General features: G+C 32.4%; 2 protein-coding genes and 2 long non-coding RNA genes across 4 annotated transcripts; 3 read left to right on the top strand and 1 right to left on the bottom strand.

Annotated features, from left to right (window-relative positions):
• The first annotated feature begins 908 nt into the window (after nt 1-908).
• Nucleotides 909-6,199, top strand: LOC111710539 (malonyl-CoA-acyl carrier protein transacylase, mitochondrial). Its single transcript, XM_023484644.1, has 10 exons — nt 909-1,007; nt 1,785-1,821; nt 2,064-2,122; nt 2,940-3,013; nt 3,317-3,409; nt 3,661-3,719; nt 4,333-4,390; nt 4,542-4,595; nt 4,949-5,067; nt 6,064-6,199. Exons 1-10 carry the CDS (start codon nt 974-976, stop codon nt 6,197-6,199), a joined length of 723 nt encoding a protein of 240 aa, XP_023340412.1. The 5' UTR covers nt 909-973.
• A 1,218-nt stretch (nt 6,200-7,417) lies between these two features.
• LOC111710565 (uncharacterized) lies at nt 7,418-8,126 on the top strand. Its single transcript, XR_002767081.1, has 2 exons — nt 7,418-7,527; nt 8,051-8,126. It is a non-coding gene; the product is annotated as an uncharacterized LOC111710565 (long non-coding RNA).
• A 2,068-nt stretch (nt 8,127-10,194) lies between these two features.
• Nucleotides 10,195-11,896, bottom strand: LOC111710552 (uncharacterized). Its single transcript, XR_002767077.1, has 4 exons — nt 11,807-11,896; nt 11,315-11,633; nt 11,157-11,214; nt 10,195-11,090 (listed from the first exon to the last, which is right to left on the bottom strand). It is a non-coding gene; the product is annotated as an uncharacterized LOC111710552 (long non-coding RNA).
• On the top strand, nt 11,811-19,109 carry LOC111710551 (ubiquitin carboxyl-terminal hydrolase 30 homolog). Its single transcript, XM_023484658.1, has 13 exons — nt 11,811-11,898; nt 12,238-12,316; nt 12,514-12,582; nt 12,889-13,096; nt 13,757-13,855; nt 14,228-14,292; nt 14,481-14,535; nt 15,334-15,384; nt 15,892-15,988; nt 17,278-17,400; nt 18,078-18,198; nt 18,385-18,451; nt 18,808-19,109. The coding sequence occupies exons 1-13, from the start codon at nt 11,865-11,867 to the stop codon at nt 18,871-18,873; spliced, it is 1,134 nt and encodes a 377-aa protein (XP_023340426.1). The 5' UTR covers nt 11,811-11,864; the 3' UTR covers nt 18,874-19,109.
• Nucleotides 19,110-19,932: the final 823 nt, after the last annotated feature.

Below are 19,932 nucleotides of genomic sequence, written 5' to 3' on the forward strand. Positions count from 1 at the left end.
NATTTGATTTGATTTGATTTGATTTGATTTGATTTGATTTGATTTGATTTGATTTGATTTGATTTGATTTGATTTGATTTGATTTGATTTGATTTGATTTGATTTGATTTGATTTGATTTGATTTGATTTGATTTGATTTGATTTGATTTGATTTGATTTGATTTGATTTGATTTGATTTGATTTGATTTGATTTGATTTGATTTGATTTGATTTGATTTGATTTGATTTGATTTGATTTGATTTGATTTGATTTGATTTGATTTGATTTGATTTGATTTGATTTGATTTGATTTGATTTGATTTGATTTGATTTGATTTGATTTGATTTGATTTGATTTGATTTGATTTGATTTGATTTGATTTGATTTGATTTGATTTGATTTGATTTGATTTGATTTGATTTGATTTGATTTGATTTGATTTGATTTGATTTGATTTGATTTGATTTGATTTGATTTGATTTGATTTGATTTGATTTGATTTGATTTGATTTGATTTGATTTGATTTGATTTGATTTGATTTGATTTGATTTGATTTGATTTGATTTGATTTGATTTGATTTGATTTGATTTGATTTGATTTGATTTGATTTGATTTGATTTGATTTGATTTGATTTGATTTGATTTGATTTGATTTGATTTGATTTGATTTGATTTGATTTGATTTGATTTGATTTGATTTGATTTGATTTGATTTGATTTGATTTGATTTGATTTGATTTGATTTGATTTGATTTGATTTGATTTGATTTGATTTGATTTGATTTGATTTGAGTCACCTATATTGGTCCTTTTTGTACAAGTCATAATTAATACCTTTAAGGGGATTACCAGAAAATTAAAAAATTTTCCCAAAAAAAACTTTCATTTTGTCAAATTACATAATTTACGTTTTATTTACAAAATTTTTACGTAAAATTTCCGTTTAGACCTGAGTGATAAATCAGTTATCCTGTTCCCTGGGCAAGGAATGCAGTTTGTTGGAATGGGGCAGAAGCTTCTTGGTAATAGTATTTATATCTTTTGTCAATCTTGTTTCCTTTTAAAGGGACTGTTCAGTAGAGATGGGCATCTCTTTTTTGAGCAAACAAAAATTTTGAAAATGAACAAATTTTTTGTGAAAAAAAAACTTATGATGGACGAACGACTTTGATTTTTCAGAGAAATTAAAAAGCCCTTGTTTTTTTTGCTCATTTTTTAACTGAATGAACAAATTTTCCAAAGAATTTAAAAAACCGTTTGTTTTATAATGAATCAATAATGTTTAGTATGAAACTTTTTCAAAAACTACGATGGTGTTTTTACTGAACGAACAAGTTTTTAAAAAACTTTTTAAAAAATAACTTTTTTTACTGAATGAATGAATATATTGAACAAACGTTTTTACTGAACAACAAATTTTACTGAACATTTTTTAAGTGAGAAAACAAACGAAATAGACGGAAAATTTGTTTTTGATTCATTGAAAAGAAAATGAAATGGGTCATTCACGAATGATGAACAAACAAGATGATTAAAAAGCCAAACACGCCCATCTCTACTGTTCAGATAATTGGGTATTTTATCGGAAAATATTTATTTTGAGAAAGTCTTTTGCAAACTGTCAGTTACTGATGACTTCATATTAAGTTTAGAATGTTGTTGATCTTTTTGAGAAATTTGAAATTTGTATTTATTATCAAAATTTAAAATTTTTAGACTGAATAGTTTTAATATTAAAAAGTTTCTCCTATGAAAAATGACCATTTTTTGGTGTTTAAAAATTAGATTTTTTGTTTCAGATGTTCCTTCGGTGAAAGAACTTTATAATGATGCCAGGGAGGCTTATTTTATATTTTGTCAATTAAAAATTGTTCAAAAATTGTAAAATTAGTGTAAAACTAGTGTATAACTGGTGTATAACTAGTGCGAAACTGGTGTAAAATTGGTGTAAAATTGGTGTAAAATTGGTGTAAAACTGGTGTAAATCTGGTGTAAATCTGGTGTAAACTTGATTCAAACTTTAGTCAAATTTGATTAAAACTTGATTAAAATTTGGTGTAAAATAAAACTGTCCTCAGCCAAATATTGGGTTATGATCTGCTAGAACTCTGTCTGAGGGGACCTAAATCCACGCTCGGTATTTTTTTAGATTAAATAAAAGTTTTTGTTCAGCACTTTAAGTTAAATACTTTAATTGATTCTCAGATACTCTTTGAAGAAAGGTAAATCAGTGTCAACTTGACATTAATAGATATGGGCCTAGATTTAACAAATGGTGAGAGTTGAACTGTGCAGACGTGGTTCAACTTCTTCTCTTCAACTTGAACTGGCACACAAGAGATGTGGTTAATATATATCTTCCGATTCAGCTACCTCTCACTATTCCTTATATTTGGTTCACGGATTTTAAAATGAAACAGAGCATGGTCATTCCAAAACAAATGGGACAATTTGTATCATTTATATTCCTTTGTTGGAAGAATACAAAAGCTAATTTGAGAATATGAGAAAAAGTTTTTAAGTTTACAACTTTTTAGTTTGATTGAAAAAAAAATAAAATTTTTATTAACTTTTTTGTAAAAGGATTTTTCAGGAAAAAATAAACCCCAGTAATAAGGAGTATTGTATTTGAAGGAAGGGATTAAAAGTTGATTTTCCTAAAAAAAAAACCTTGTAAAGATATTTTGTTGGTGTTGGGTACTTTCCCAAAGGCATTTTTCCAACGGCAACTTCCCAAATGTTCCATTTCTTAAGTGGCAACTTCCCAAAAGTTAGGTTAACCCCTCTGAGACGCCAGAGGCTGCACGCTACAATGGGCTAGGGGGCAGCTTGAATAGGCTCGAGTACTGCGGCAAGGAGATACTTGGGAAGTTGCAAATTTAGGAAGTTGCCACCAGAGAAAACACCCTTGGGTAGTTGCCGCTTGCTAAAAAACATAATTTTGTTTACTTCAGATGAGACAGTTTATTGCCAGCCTGCTACAGTAGTTTCTAGTTTAGCAGCAGTAGAATTGTTATATCAACAACAGGTGCAAACATGTTTATTATTCATTGTAATTGGTTTTTGAGGTCATTCATTAATCGCTCATTGATCATTTATTGAAAAATCATTGGTATTTCATTAATTCATCGATTATTAACTGATTATTTATAATTGATTATTGATTTTTCATTGATTGATCATTGTTTCAATGCTAAGTCGTACATTGACCATTGATCATAGATCATTGATTGTTCATTGATCAATGTAAAATGAATCTTCAACTTAAGAACAATAAAGATCCTTTGGGATAAGAACAAACCTTTTTGATTTCCTGATTATTCCCTATCAGGAGACAGCAGTGAGTAACTGTATGGCTGTTGCTGGGTTCTCTGTTGGAGAAATCACAGCTTTAATATTTACAGGAGCTATTTCATTCCCGGAGGTAAATATGTATAATTGTCATAATGAAACAATCATCCAGATAGCGTAAAGGATTAGCGTACATCATCACTCTATACTCTATAACCTCGTTGGTATATACATCATATATTTATAAAATATAGTTGTATTTTTTATTTGATAAAGGTTTAAAAGGTTCCATTGTGAATCTTAAAATTACTAGAACAGTCCCTTTAAGTTTAAAAATCAAGTCTTCTGAAGAATTTATCTTAATTATATTTTGTCTAATTCTAGGGAATTAACTTGGTCAAAATCAGAGCAGAGGCGATGCAAGCTTCTAGTCAACTCACTAGGTATTAAATACTAGACACTTGGCATCAGACATGATACAAGAACTCCAGCACTATCTGTATAATATTTTTTTTCTAGTCATACTAAGAAATAATTTACTATTAGACATTAGAAAAGACAGGAATGGGAATGGGAACAGGAATGAGAATAGAAACGGGAACGGGAACAGGAACAGGAACGGAAACGGGAACGTGAACAGTAACAGGAAAAGGAACAGGAACAGAAACAGGAAAGGGAACAGGAACAGAAACAGGAAACGGAAAAGGAATGGGAACAGGGCCTGGAAAAGGAACGGAAATGGGAACGGGAATGGGAACGGGAACAGGAACATGAACAGCAAAAGGAAAGAGAAAAAGATCGGGAACGAGAACAAGAACGAAAACGAGAATGAGAATGGGAACAGAAACAGGTATGGGAATTGGAATTGGAACAGGAATGAAAATAGAAACGGGAACAGGAACAGCCGAATAGGAACGGGAATGGGATCGGGATCGGGAACAGAAACAGGAACGGGTTCGGGAACAGACTCGCAAACGGACTCGGGAACGAACTCGGGAACGGTCACAGGAGTGGAAATGGAAACGGAAACAGAACCTATTACAATAAAATATTTAGATCCGGGATGATGTCCGTATTTATAGGAGCTGATAATAAACTCCCCCTAGGATTACAGGTTCATTGATTCATTGATTGACGAGTTAATCTTTTTGGTGTATTTGGTTCATTTATTGATTGATCAATTGATTAATTAGTGGATTTTATGATTGATTCATTGTTTTATTGATTGATTGATTGATTGATTGATTGATTGATTGATTGTTTAGGTAGCTGAGGAGTGGTGTAGACGGGAGCACAATATCACAAATCCAGTCTGCAGGGTAATTTTAACCTTATTATTTATCAGAACCAGGGTCCTTCTTTTTTGTTCAGTCTATCTATCTAACTATCTATCTATTTAACTATCTATCTATCTATATATATCTATCTATCTAACTATCTATCTAACTATCTATATCTATCTATATCTATCTATATATCTATCTATTAAGCTTTCTATCTATCTATCTCTGTCTCTTTGTATATCAGCATTTCTGTATTTCTGTATTTCTTTATACCTTTATCTCTGTATCTATCCATCTCTGTATCGTTTTATCTCTGCATCTCTGTATCTTGTATCTATCTATCTCTGTATCTCCTGTATCTACTGTATCTACTGTATCACTGTATCTAGGTAGCTAACCACCTGTATACTGGGGCCAAGGTGGTAGCTGGTAACGAGGAAGGATTACAGTTCCTCGAACAGAACAGAGACGACTTCCAAATCCGTAAAACTAAACGATTACCAGTCAGGTTGGATCTTAGTACTTATAGCTGACCTAGATTTTATTTCCACTTTGAGGGGGATCTGACCTCCCCCCCCCCCTGTCAGAAAGAATGAAAACTTGTCAGTTGATTTCCAATTCCAAGTGAATACACATTTAATTTTGACCTATCGCTTCGGAGTTTATTGGAACCAAACAGAGCAAATTATATTCTGTTAAACCCAGAACTATGGAGACATTGAAAGAATTTGTAAAATGTCGTCTTCACAATTTTGTAATGGGTTTTTAACTGTTATACCTAAATTTTATTTATTTTATAAATAAATAAAGACTAAAGAGCCATGAAGTATGCGGGAACAGTTTTAAAGAGCTCCATATTAAAAAAAAATTAAATATATACAGCATTCTATTATCAGTAGGTTCAGAAAATGACATTCATAAAATCTTCCGATGTCTCCCTATGTTCTAGATTAAACTGTATAAAGATTGGTATTAGGCACTTTTCCAAAGGTATTTTCCCAAGGGCGACTTCCCAAGAGACAATTTCACAAGTAGCAACTTAAATATTTACAGTTACACAAGCAGCAACTTCCCAAAGGATAGGTTAGGCTCTCTGAAGCGCCTCAGGCTGCAATAGAGGCCAAGTGCTGCAGCTAGGATGGGCTATTTTTAGTGGAGATTTTCATACACTTCCTTTAAACATTATTTTTAGTGGAGCTTTTCAAACAATCCCTTGAAACATTATTTTTAGTGGAGCTTTTCATACAATCCCTTTAAACATTATTTTCAGTGGAGCTCTTCATACTATCTCTTTAAACTTTATTTTTAGGGAAGCTTTTCATACAATCCCTTTCAACATTATTTTTAGTGGAGCTTTTCATACAATCCCTTTAAACATTATTTTCAGTGGAGCTCTTCATACTATCTCTTTAAACTTTATTTTTAGTAAAGCTTTTCATACAATCCCTTTAAACATTATTTTAGTGGAGCTCTTCATACTTGTCTCTTTAAACTTTATTTTTAGTGGAGCTTTCCATACACCTTTAATGCAACCAGCAGTAGAACCTTTCACAGAAGCTCTCAAATTCACTAAAATATCAAATCCAAGGTTTTTCACTTTTATATTTTTTTCATATTCATGTTCGTGGCCGTGTTCATGATTTTGATCATGATCATGTTAACGATTATGTTAATGATAAGGTTCATGATTATGTTTATGATTATGTTCATGATTATGTTAATGATCATGTTTATGATCATGTTCATGATCATGGTCATGATCATGTTCATGATCATGTTCATGATCATGTTCATGATCATGTTCATGATTATGTTGATGATCATGTTGATGATCATGTTCATGTTCATGATCATGTTCATGATCATGTTCATGATTATGTTGATGATCATGTTGATGATCATGTTCATGTTCATGTTCATGTTCATGTTCATGTTCATGTTCATGTTCATGTTCATGTTCATGTTCATGTTCATGTTCATGTTCATGTTCATGTTCATGTTCATGTTCATGTTCATGTTCATGTTCATGTTCATGTTCATGTTCATGTTCATGTTCATGTTCATGTTCATGTTCATGTTCATGTTCATGTTCATGTTCATGTTCATGTTCATGTTCATGTTCATGTTCATGTTCATGTTCATGTTCATGTTCATGTTCATGTTCATGTTCATGTTCATGTTCATGTTCATGTTCATGTTCATGTTCATGTTCATGTTCATGTTCATGTTCATGTTCATGTTCATGTTCATGTTCATGTTCATGTTCATGTTCATGTTCATGTTCATGTTCATGTTCATGTTCATGTTCATGTTCATGTTCATGTTCATGTTCATGTTCATGTTCATGTTCATGTTCATGTTCATGTTCATGTTCATGTTCATGTTCATGTTCATGTTCATGTTCATGTTCATGTTCATGTTCATGTTCATGTTCATGTTCATGTTCATGTTCATGTTCATGTTCATGTTCATGTTCATGTTCATGTTCATGTTCATGTTCATGTTCATGTTCATGTTCATGTTCATGTTCATGTTCATGTTCATGTTCATGTTCATGTTCATGTTCATGTTCATGTTCATGTTCATGTTCATGTTCATGTTCATGTTCATGTTCATGTTCATGTTCATGTTCATGTTCATGTTCATGTTCATGTTCATGTTCATGTTCATGTTCATGTTCATGTTCATGTTCATGTTCATGTTCATGTTCATGTTCATGTTCATGTTCATGTTCATGTNATTATCATTATCATTATCATTATCATTATCATTATCATTATCATTATCATTATCATTGTTATTATCATTATCATGATTATTCTTATCATTTTTATCAATGTTATTATTATCATTATTATCACTGAAATCATTATTCTTCAGTTCCCTGTTCCAGCTGGGGCCTGCTGCTATATATCCCCGGGTTTATGAATGTGGACCAGGCAGATCGTTGTCAGCCATACTCAGCAAGGTGATAAATCAATCAATTCATCTATTTATCAATTACTTAATCAATTTATCAATTACTCAACCAATTTATCAATTCATCAATCAATTGAGCATTCAGGATGTTAGTCAATCAATCAATTGAGCATTCAGGGTATTAATAAATCAATCAATTGATCCAGTTTGTCGATCATTCCATCTATTTTTCATATCTATGTTTATCTATTTATCTTTTAGTTGATCTATTTATTAGTAAATGTATCAATTAATATCAAACTAATGTAATTGATTATATATTTAAATCATTATTAAATACAAAGATAATCAACTCATCATAAAAAATTATATTTGTAAGTCTTAAAACGTTCTGTCTTTTCAAAAAAGCTGAATTGTTCATTAAATTAAAATTGAGGAATTTTAAACACAAAATTCAAATATGTTTCAAGTTACAATTAACAACCATGAACGGGTTAAATACCATCTGCAAACCATCCAAAAATTACAATTTTACATTTTACAATTTTTATTTCTAAAAGTTTTTTTTTTAGGTGAATGGTAAAGCTGCAAAGAATTGTCAGTTCATCTCTGTTTAGTTTATTTATTAATAAATTATAAAAATATTTGTCTCACTGTTTTATTATTTTTTCAGTGTTTTTAATGCTTGGGTGCAGGGGCGGATGCAAAGGGGGCGCATTGGAACAAATACAAGGGTTACCCACAAAGGACGAGACTGTAAAGACGACCTGAATCTGCTTTCACATGCTGATTACAAGATTGAATTAAGTTTTTTGTCTGTTTTATGGCTTGTTTTAGTATTTGAAATAGAAAGAAATAAGTTTACTGTTGCTAGGAATCATGAATCTAAGGAAAGTGGTCTCTGATATCTCATCCTTTGAGGGTAACCTTGTACTAACCCTAGACCTTTTAGTATAACTAGGCTTTCAGGGCGCTTCGCTCCCATCTTCTAGTTCAATTGTAAACATTTTCTCTTTGTATACACTGTAAACAAACAAAAAAAGTTGTGGATTTTCAAAATTTAATGAAATCGAATTTTGTTGTAGGCTAATTTTTGAAATTTTGATCATCCAAAAACCTTCCTTGGGGTTTTGTGAGGTTCCACAAATTTGGGCTGGATAAGTTAAGCCATTTTGACGTTTATTGGATACAAACAAACAGACAGACAGACAGACAAGCAAGTATATTTTTAGAATAGGATATAATTTAGTATAATATCGAATAATTCCTTAACTTTTGGTCGAATATTGTTCAACAAGAGTTAAATAATTTTCATAATGGTTTTTAGCCTTTATTATTGATGGAGTTTAACCATGAAAGACCAAAAACAGTAAAATGGTTATTAAAGTAAATCCTTTCAAAATATAAAAATCCGTATTAAAGCTTGTTATTCAGGGGGGATAATAGTTCTTTACCTTTGTGCTCAGTCAGCTGTACTGGGTTTCCCTCTAGTTTTTACTTAGCTTTATAAATGATAAAAATATAAAAGTTTAAATCACAACAGTTGATTCTATCCTAGGCGAGTTATATGAGGAAAAAGGCTTCACACCCCATAGCGCGATTAATCTTAATAGTCTGGTTCAGCTATTGCATCCGCCCAATTGAAAAATGAGAAAAAAAAAATGGGGGGCTGGTCTGGTCAATGGTGAAGTTTTTAACCCGGGTTGGCTGGATGAATTGCCCTAAGTTTAAAAATCAACTTCAAAAACTAGCTTGGCTGTCTTTGTCCTCATTAAAAAATTACAATGGTTAATTATATTACCTCTTGAACTTTCCAAGACGTTAAATTTTACATTTACCCGTTTAAGGGTTGGGAGTGAATTAAGGCGGCCTTTTCTCAGGTTGCTAAAAACTTCAAAAAGGAAGTAGTGCGCGAAAATTTTAAGCTATTTTACTTTGGTTAGTTTTACTTTAAATTTTTTACGACTAGTTGGGGTTTTAAAATTTAATTTAAGATTAAAAATTTACTTGTGAGCGCTAATTTTGATATACTATAGGTTAGGCCAGAATCAACTTAAAATAAACGAAATATACAGTACGCTCTCAGTATAGTTTATGGTCTATAAAATTAGTAAAGGAATAGCGTACATCATCACTCTAAACACTATAACCTCGTTGTTGTTATTCATTAAATTCTTCTTTCCGTCATATGGATTTTTATTGTAAACTTAAAGTTGAAAGCTGACGTTTGTTTGTTATAATTGATAAGAACCTGGGCCAATAAACGAACAATATTTTTAAACAGAAACTTGTAAAAAGAAAATACACTATACAGGGTTACCCACAAAGGATGATACTTTAATGATAACCAAATTGTAATGGCCTTAATCAGGGCAAATAGCGTAGTTTGTCTTAAATCAAGTTTTGGGAATGTAAATTCAACGACTTGGAATAGAAAGAATTATGAAGGAAAAAAATCATTTCTGTAAATCGTTTCTGAAGTCTTAATCTTTCATTAGTGTTCGTTATTAAACATATATTTTCTCTAATTTCAGAGTCTCTAAAAATTTGAACATCTAAAAACTTGAATTTCAAAATTTAGATTAAAACAAACCTTTTGTGCCATTTTCAAGGTCTACGATAGAACCAAGAATACCAATACCTTAAATCCACAGGTATTCATACTATTAACATTAAGATACATCTTTCACCAGCGCACCTCGTTTATACACTAGAGTCTTGCTTAATCTTATTTATTTAGTCTATAGATACAGGAACAATAGCTCTAAGCCGTGAAACTGAAAAACACAAAATCAGTCACGGTTAGATTATTTATATTATGAATATTAAATAAATCGTAAAATGTAAAGTTTGCCAATAAAATTTGCTCCAGGTGTGTAATGTGAATATTTCATGACGTATTAATGTGATTTAAAAATGCACTTACAAAGTTGATTAGGCCGGAGGTTAATAGCTCTTTAGATTTTAGCCAACATATCTCGTACACAACTAAAAATATCACGGTGAGTTCATTTGAAAGATATAGTCTTTAACTTTAAATATGTGTTTTCAATTGTTCACAACTCGAAAAAGTAGTTCACACTCATCACAAGAAACTATTGTTATCCCGACAGAGACTGGAGAATAGAAGGTACAGGTGAGATCAGCTTAAAGGAGTTGACCTTGCACTCAGGGTTGATAGAGGAGATATCTGAACGAGATTAAATTAGTTCATTTAATCCTTTGAGTGATTAGTTTCAATCTGTTGATCTTCACCTTTTGTAATTAAGCTTTATCTTCAAGCTGTTGGGTTTGGAGAGAAGCGTAGTTTTACTTCATCCAAGGAGAGATCGCAGCTACGGCGGAGAGATGGTAGCTAAGGCGGAGAGATCGCAGCAACGGCGGAGAGATGGCAGCTACGGCGGAGAGATCGCAGCATCGGCGGAGAGATAGCAGCTACGGCGGAGAGATCGCAGCAACGGCGGAGAGATGGCAGCAGCGGCGGAGAGATGGCAGCTACTGCAGGCTTGTGATGACGAGGATCTGAGTAGCAACTCAGATCAGAGGAACAAATCCATCCGTCCTGGGGGAGAAGACCAGGTTCGAGGATAGTGAGTTGATCAGCAGGCTTATCTAAAGATAAACCGAAAGTTAGATGAAATTCCAAGTCAGCTTAACTGGAGTTTCTCAATTGATCACCTGTTTATATTTAAAGTTCAGAGTTCAGGTAGAACAGGTGGTGACACGAGATTATTAACTGAATTCACTTTTATAAACATCGATTGATTTCTCAGTTTTGAATAGAGCTTTAATGTTCGTTGAAAATCATAAAACAATTATTTAGATGTTTAGTAAACCTTGAGTGCACAACCTGGAGCTAACAGGACAATCTTTTAATAAAATCTATCCCATTATGTTCTGAAACATAAGGGCCATTAGATAAGTTTATAGGCTAGGCTTTGTTTAAATATAAGTTCTTAAAAGTAAACTTTGAGAGTACATATATAGGCATGTAATATAAAATTCTTGTTCTCAGGTTAAAAAGTCCAATAAATATAGTTTTCAGGATAAAACTCATAAATGTAGAATAAATATTTGTAGATATTGTATTGTAGTATTAGATCTTTGAATGCTTCTGGAGGAACACTTGCAGAGTCTCATGCTTCGTGAATCAACCTGAACAATAGTCATATAAAGATCTCCAGATCTTACAACAGTCACAATCACAATCACAATTACAATTACAATTACAATTACGGTTACCATCACAATCTTCACAATCAATCACAATCGTTATCACTATCACTCACAATCACAATAAATGTTGTCAAAAATATCGAATTTCAAACCTTGATTTCTGATTAGGGTAGTACACGGATAAAGGATGATGGAACCCTGAAAGGAAGTATGTGCAAAATTTTGGCAGTTTTAAATAATTTAGGTAAGAGAGATTTTTTAGTTTATTACGTTTATTGAAAACAATTTTAGTCTGATTTTTAAATAGCAGCGTACATCCTGATTTATAAATAGCGGCGTACATCCAGACCCTATAAACCTAGTCTGATTTCTAGATAGCGACGTATATCCGTCCACCCTTTAATCATAGTCTGATTTCAATATAGAAGTTTACAACCAGACCTTATTATCCTAGTCTGATTTCTAGATAGCGGTGTACATCCTACCCTATAGAAGTTTCATCTAGACCCCTACAATCCTAGTCTGGTTTTTAGATAGCGGCGCACAATATACATCTTAATCTTAATACTAGTCTGATTTCTAGATAGCGGTGAACACTCTAACCCCTACAATCCTAGTCTTGTCTTGCATGCTCTTCGGGCCCATGGATGGATTATTAACAGGTGAGCCATTTCTCTAAGAAAACGCAATTAAGAATCTTCAAAAAGTTTTGAGTCTGACATGGATTGCAAAAATTTTACTGTTAATTTTTCATTTTCATTACATTTTCGCGCATCTGTTGTAAATTACAAGTCAGGGGGGGGGGGAAGGCGATGGACCTTTTAGAAAAATCATTATTTTTGTTTGTTTTGTTTTGAAGGGAGGAGCAGGATGCCCACGAGATGCTGAATGTTCTAATGACAACTCTGGAGGAAGAGATGAAAGAAAAGTAAGAAAAATTACTTTTTTTATTTGATTGTTTTTTTTTCTGCGTTTAAAGAGTGTGGAACATTTTGAAGGATGATTTATTAAAGAACCAAGATTAAGTAGCTAAAAGATGAGCACTGAGTGTACACAAGAAATTGTACTTTAAACAGTAGTTTCTTAACATGGTTCGTAGTTACATTTAAAGAATGGAAATACAGAAGACTTAGTTTTTGAGAATTAAAAAAAGAAATTAGGAATTCAATTATTATTTGGTACGGTACGGTAATAGTTTGCTGATATTGGATTTTTGAATTTCTAATTTTTTCAGGAGCAGTAGAAGTAAACCCAGTCATGCTTCTCTCCTTGATATATCTAACCTGGGAGTATCTGATGAAGAGGAAGAGGAAGACAAGGATGATTCAAGGGTGTTTCACAGGGGGATGTCCTGTCCCCCTGAACGTGCCAGCAGAGAGAGATTGTTGCCGCGTCCTTCACAGTCGATATCTCGAGATACCTCGCCAGTGACAGAATCAAGGGTAGGTTAGGAACACTCCCTTGGGGTAAGGGGGGATGAAAAGGAAGGTTTTTTCATTTTTTCTTATTATTAACCAAAAAAAACCAGTTTACGAAGTCAAGGGCAGGTTAGGGCTAGGAATCACAGAACCCATAAAAGTAAAACAGATTGTAAATCTAACCAACAATAATGAGAATTATAGAATAATCTCTAAAAAGAGGTACACCCAACATTCTGAAGACCTAATTTTTAAGCTATGCGTTTTCTCTTTAATTAAAGTATTTCGTAGCAAAGCTATCGCGAAATCGTTGCTAGGCTTTTTCACACTTTTAGTCACAACACAACTTTAGACACTTAAGTATACCTGATTAGTATTTGATAGTAATAATAAATTTTACAACAGACGTAAAGGGACTGTAAGCGTAATTTTAAGTGACCCTCCATGCAAAGCCCGATTCACAAATATACTATTGATTGAAACCTTTTTTTTTTGACCCGAAAAGTTTTTATTTCTGTGAGTTTCTCAATTGCTTCTTATTAACAAGAAATGTGTATAAAGAGTGTTCCTTGAAATTACGCTACAGTCCCTTAAATAGACTTTTTTTTATTAAATTATTTTATATATAAAAGTTTAAAAGCAAACGGTATTGAAGAAAGGTGAATTAACCTGAACCCATTTTAGGAATTACCAGGAAGACGACATAGAAGATCATCTTCTGGTGTATTTAACAAGTTTGGGGAACTTATTCCTGCTTCTCTAGATCCCATTCTAGCTAACAAGGAATATTTCAATCGTTTACTCTTGCTTCCTACGGTGAGGACCATAATACTGTGGAATAGAAAGACGACTGTTGGACTCATTTTCTGATATTAATTAATCCAATGAATATGAAACACAACAGTTGTGCACTGTGCAGTGTACACAGATCTTTTTTAAACTGATAAGATAATTTTAAAGTGAAATCTTGATTTACGGATTAGAAAGTTCCGATTCCCAGGAGTTTTTGGTATGAATTCCGTTTGAAGGTTAAAAAAAATCTTTCACAAAAATTGATAAGTAAAACATTTTTTCATATCTATTTATTTTTGGCGTGAAAATATTTGATAACTATGAATTTGAAATGAAAATAACTATTGAAATTTGGTGGTTAAGGGTGAAATATCTCCTCTCACTGGTCTATTAACAAATAAATTATCAAATAACGCTGGAAAATCAAGGTAAAATTAATCTGTATTCAAAACAGGGAAAATAAGAAAGCAGAAAACCGTTACGTAATTTGACATCATCATTTTGGATTTTTTTCATTGCATTAATGTAGAACTGAAACCACCATAAATGTTATTATCATAACATATCCTACTATGTAGATTGTAGATAATTATTTAATATTAAACTCTTTTTATAGTTCTCCAGTGAAATATTCATCCTTTAACAATATAACTCTCAACCTTCCAACCCAGGTAAAGGTTTTTTCATTATTTTTAGTTTTTAAAAACATTTTTTAATGGTGTTTAATATTTTCCCCTAGACATTTTCCCAAGAGCGACTTCTCTAAATGACAATTTCCCAAGTAGCAACTTCCCAAATGTGCGATTTTCCGAGCAGCAACTTCCCAAAGGTTAGATTAGGCCTTCTTAGGCGCTACAGGCTGCAATGGGGGTCGCTGCGGCTAGGATGGGCTAGGAGGCGAAGCGTTGCGGCCATAACAGACTTGGGAAGTTGCACAGTTGTGAAGTTGCTGTTTGGGAAAATACCCTTGGGAAGTTGCCGCTTGGGAAAAGCTATTGGGAAGTACAATTTACATCTTTTAGAATGGGGTCTTGCCTTTCCACTGTCAAGTTTAGCCTTATGAAACCAATTGACACACAGTTGACACATTGTTTTAATCTTTTCAAAAATTGAATATTACCAATGCTAGGGCAAGACACAAACATTATGTAATAAAACAGTGAAATATAGGGTTACCCAGAAAGGATGAGACTTTAAAGACGACCGTACGGAATGTAAACTGTACGTTTCCTAAAAAGCATGATTCTCCGCAACCATAAACTTCTTCCTTGCTTTGCCTAATCATTCGTCAAGTTTAGACAAAACTATTTTTAAGGCGGAAGACTAAATTCAGCCCTGTGATGAAGGTCGTCTTTACAATCTTATGCTTTGTGGGTAACACTGTAGAAATATTGGATGGGCTTGCCAACCTTGCATTGACTTCCTTCAAACTCCCATTAGAACCTCTCTTATTCTTGTTTTTCATTTAGGTTTTTGGATTTGTAACCTTAGAGACCCTTCTTCAGATGTTTATTTCTAAGGTAAAAAAATCCCTATATTCCTGGTTTCGGGCATTTTTGCTAAGAAGAAAAATATTATAAGCATTAAGTTCGTGAGGTCGTGAGGACGGTCTCTAAATAACGAGGCTAGGATAGACTCAACTTGAATATTTAGTTCTAAGTTCACAATAGAATCGGAAAAAAAGTGTATCAGATTCACACGATACTGTTTAACAATATTTGGTTTGGCGGATCTCAGGTTAGAGGAAATATCGTCTCCCACAAAGTATTAGTATAAAATTCCAGAAGAATATCTGCGGCGAAGCATTTTTCGAAATTTCTTCTGTTATAACTAACTAGTTGAAATGTCCGGCTTTGCCCGTGGAATAACAATAAAAAATGACCAAAAAAAATCGATTTTTTTCAACCCATGTCACCCACACATTACCCGTTAGTATCTACAAAGAATTTCAGTCATTCGGTTCAGCCGTTTGGCCGGCTATAGGGAACATGTATATGCATGTTTTGTTTTATTATTGTAATTTATAGGAGAGTGTGGAAGGAGAAAGTAAAGAACAAAATTTAATAAAACAATTAACTTTCGGGAAACTTCCTGAATGTCTTTGTTTACATATTCAGAGAACAGGTAATAATCATTACAATACAGAGCCGGAATTTTTTCATCCGTACTTTTTGCAAACATATGACGTCTCCACTTACTAACGTTCTAAATACGGAGGAATTAAGTACTGTCTAAATGGGATTTTCTACAACATTTAGTGTCTGACCATAAACTGTAACATGGCGCGACCCCTATAGACGAAAATAAATAGAAAGCTGTTCAATTCACTGCATGAATACATTTTCAGGGATGCTTTTTATTGATGACTTTCAAAAATATTAAATTCTCAAGAATTCATGGATTATAATAATTTTCGTAAAATAAAACTACAGATTATTAAATTTTTTATTTAGTTTTTATCAAAATCGGATTAAAATTTGACTTTTTTTAATTGAATTGTATTAATAAAATTGTGATTATTTTTTATCCCTGTGTTTTTAAAGTTGTATTGTGTGCAGGTGCTGACATCTATAATAAGGTTAACTCACGGCGAAATTATGTGAGTAAACACGACGTGAGTAAGTCTGTCTGTCCGAAAATAACTAACGGGAGACATCTAGCGGAAAAACACTATAGAGTACGGAGACGTATTTAGGACGTCTTAAATACGACCGTAAATTTGAAAAAATTCCGGCTCAGTTCATTTTAGTACAGTATAGTACAGTACAGTCATAGATTAATTAAAATAACCGATTGGACAATAGATGTCGTCTTTTCAAGATTTATGTGTGTTTCGTTATCAATAACCCTGATGCAGAAGCCCAAAAGAATTACACGTAGTTGGCGTATAACAGATCTCAGTCTTTTTCTACGCCCGACTACTCGTAACTCGTTGGGTTTCTTCCTCAGGGTTAATGTGAACAAAACTATCATAAATCTATTAGTACAGTACAGTATGGTACGTTACGGTACGGTGCAGAACATTACAGTAGAGTAAATACAGTACTGTACTTAATTTGAATTTACATTCCAAAACTTAGATAAAAATGCACAACGTTGAATAAAGTGCATGATGCCTAAATATAACTTTTTTATTTAATATCTAGTTTGAAATAAATCTGTAATGATTGAATTTTCATTTACAGAGGCTTTTGAAGTTTTTCGGCTTTGAAGTTCTGAAAAAAATGATATTTTTCTAATTCTTGAGAAATCGGACTAAAGAATTTTGTTTATCTTATCAAAGAACAGTTTCGTTCTGAAGTGTTTTTTAAATAATATATGAAAATGCCTAATTGTTTTTTCAATTGCAAAAATATATGTACATGCATTTTGAGCCAAATATGTTAAAATGTTAAAATTCTTAACAATTTTAGGGTTTGGTGGAGGACAGCCCTTTAAGCGTCATGAATTTGTAGAGTTTCCTCCGGTTCTAAGTATGGAGAAATATGTTTACTCCACTCAGCTAATAAAACAAAACTCTATTAATAACTTGAAAGGTAAACATGAGATGTAATTACTCCTTCCCCCCTTCTTGCACTCTTGTACTTAAAACAAGCCATAGATAAGTTTTCGCCGGCGTACAGCGTATTTAGAGCTAATTTCAAGAACGATCTAGTTTTAGGAATATTTTACCGCATTAGTTGCTTGAATTGCCCAAAACAGTTATGATACAATTATTTGATGTTTTGATTTAAAAAGTTTTTTAATATTCATTTAAATGTTATAAAAGGAACTGTGAGCGTAATTTCAAGTAACCCTCCATGCAAAGATGGCAATGCCCAATTTACAATTTAAAATTTTTGTCTGATCAAGTATGAAATAGATAATTAGATATCCATGTTTTAGTTTTTCTAAAACTGTTAATTTTCGTTTGCTGTTTTCTGCGAAAGTGACTTGCACATTTCTTGCTTTTAAGAAGCAAGTGAGAAATTATTAGAAATAACCACTTTTCGAATTTAAAACACGACGTTATCTTCAACATTTTTGATCACATTAAGGTTTCAAGGGAACCGCTGTAGATCAGGCATTGTCATCTTTGTATGGAGGGTCACTTGAAATTGTGCTTTCAGTCCCTTTAATCATCTTAAAACCCGAGAAGATTCATGTTTAAAATGAGAGCAAAATGACAAAAAAAAATAAAGGTTTCAAAATTAAATTTGTTTTCGTATTTCAGCGAGGGGTGCAGTTGTAGATTTGGGATTAACTAGCAGTGGAGGTTTAGGAAGTTTATACAGCCTGAGAGCTGTAATTGTTCATTCTGGTGGAATAGATTCAGGGCATTATATTACTTACAGGTTAGTTTTCCTTCAGAACCAGCAAACTGTAGAGTAGGAAGACGACATTAAATCAATACGAAGGAGTATTTAATGTTATTTCATAGTAAATATCCTTAATAGTAAGTTCTTAAATCACTTATTAAGTATGTATTTTAATGTCTCCATAAAATGTTCCTGAAAAAAAATATTTATTTTTTGTATTAGGAAAGGTCCTATTGGATCCAAGACTGAAAATAAATGGTTTTATACTTCAGATTCTTTAGTTAAGCAGGTATTTACAAATTGTTATTAGTATCATTTAAATTTACTTCTTATATTTTTATCATCCTCAATATAATCACTGATTGTTTTACCTTTCAAATTATACATAACACATTACTCTAATTGGCGCGCTAGTATGTCAGCGGCTACCTTGCATGTCTTATGTCGATTTATAGGATATTGCCAAAAAATTAAAGATTTAATCTTGACAAAATAACACATTTTAGTTTAAAAACTCTGAGAGGTGTTCAGATTTTTTTCGTTTTGAAACAGAAAACATTTTCAGCGTTTAAAACGAAATCAAACTTTTTTTCGTTTTTCGTTTTGAATCGGAAAACGATTACGAAATTACCAAAAACTGTTTAGGTTAAATACTCTGAGGTGTCCAGATCTTCTGCGTATATGCTCTTCTACGAGAGAGAAAACAAGTAGCGGTTGAACTCAATCTAATTGATACTTCAATCCCAGCGCTTCAGAATAGAAACTACAGTTTAATCTAAAACTTCCAATACATCGAAAGAAATTTCAAAATGTCGTCTTGACAATTTTTCAATAGGTTTCATACAATTATACCTAAATCTTAGTAATTGTAAAAATAAATAAATAGCCATGAAATATGCAGGAAGAGTTATAAAGAGCTCCATACATTTAATAAAAAACTAAATGTCTGCAGCATTCTTTAATCAGTAGGGTTAGAAGACTAAATTTTATAACTTCTTTTGATGACTCCGAAGTTACGGAATAATACTTCCCACTAAAACGCAGATTCTAAATTTAAGTAAATAAACTTGTCTTTTAAGTACCTCCCCCCCCAGCTTAAAAATGTCTCCTCTTTTTAAAAATGTAGAATTTTTTAGACTTGACCGTCTGATAGTGATGAGCTTTGTATAGCATCATTTATTTTAGTAATTTTGAAAATTCATTATTAATTCAACACTTTTAATTTATTTAAACCAATTAGACATAGAAATTACCAATTTGATATTTTTTAGAGTTAGTAAATAATAAATATGATTTTCTAGTCTTTCTGTCCAGAACCTATATAATAAATACTCCTTTATTATTGAATGCTTATTATCTCCTTAGTTCTTCTCTCACTGTGTGTGCTCTACCCTTGAACTCTAAGACAGTGTACTTTATATCAATATCACGATATTATCTTAACCTCTACAAACTCTCGCGAAAGGTCAAGGTTCCGATTTCAATGTTTCTTCAGTTACAATGAGAACCAGGAAACTCTAGGATAGGAAGACGACTTTTAGACTAAAATTATTACTTGAAATAGCCCAATGAACATGGCACACAACAATTGGCAATGTAAATCAACCCATTTCACTTATAAATTAGTTTGATACATAAACAATAAAGACGTTATAGATTAGTTAAACACTTGACCAATAAAAAAAATAGTCACCAAATATGCATGATCATTGATTTTCATGTCGTCTTCCTATTGCTCAGTTTTCTGGGTCTTACTTTACATTCTACGAG

The sequence above is a fragment of the Eurytemora carolleeae genome, unplaced genomic scaffold (assembly GCF_000591075.1).
Source record: "Eurytemora carolleeae unplaced genomic scaffold, Eaff_2.0 scaffold490, whole genome shotgun sequence".
NCBI lineage: Eukaryota > Metazoa > Arthropoda > Copepoda > Calanoida > Temoridae > Eurytemora > Eurytemora carolleeae.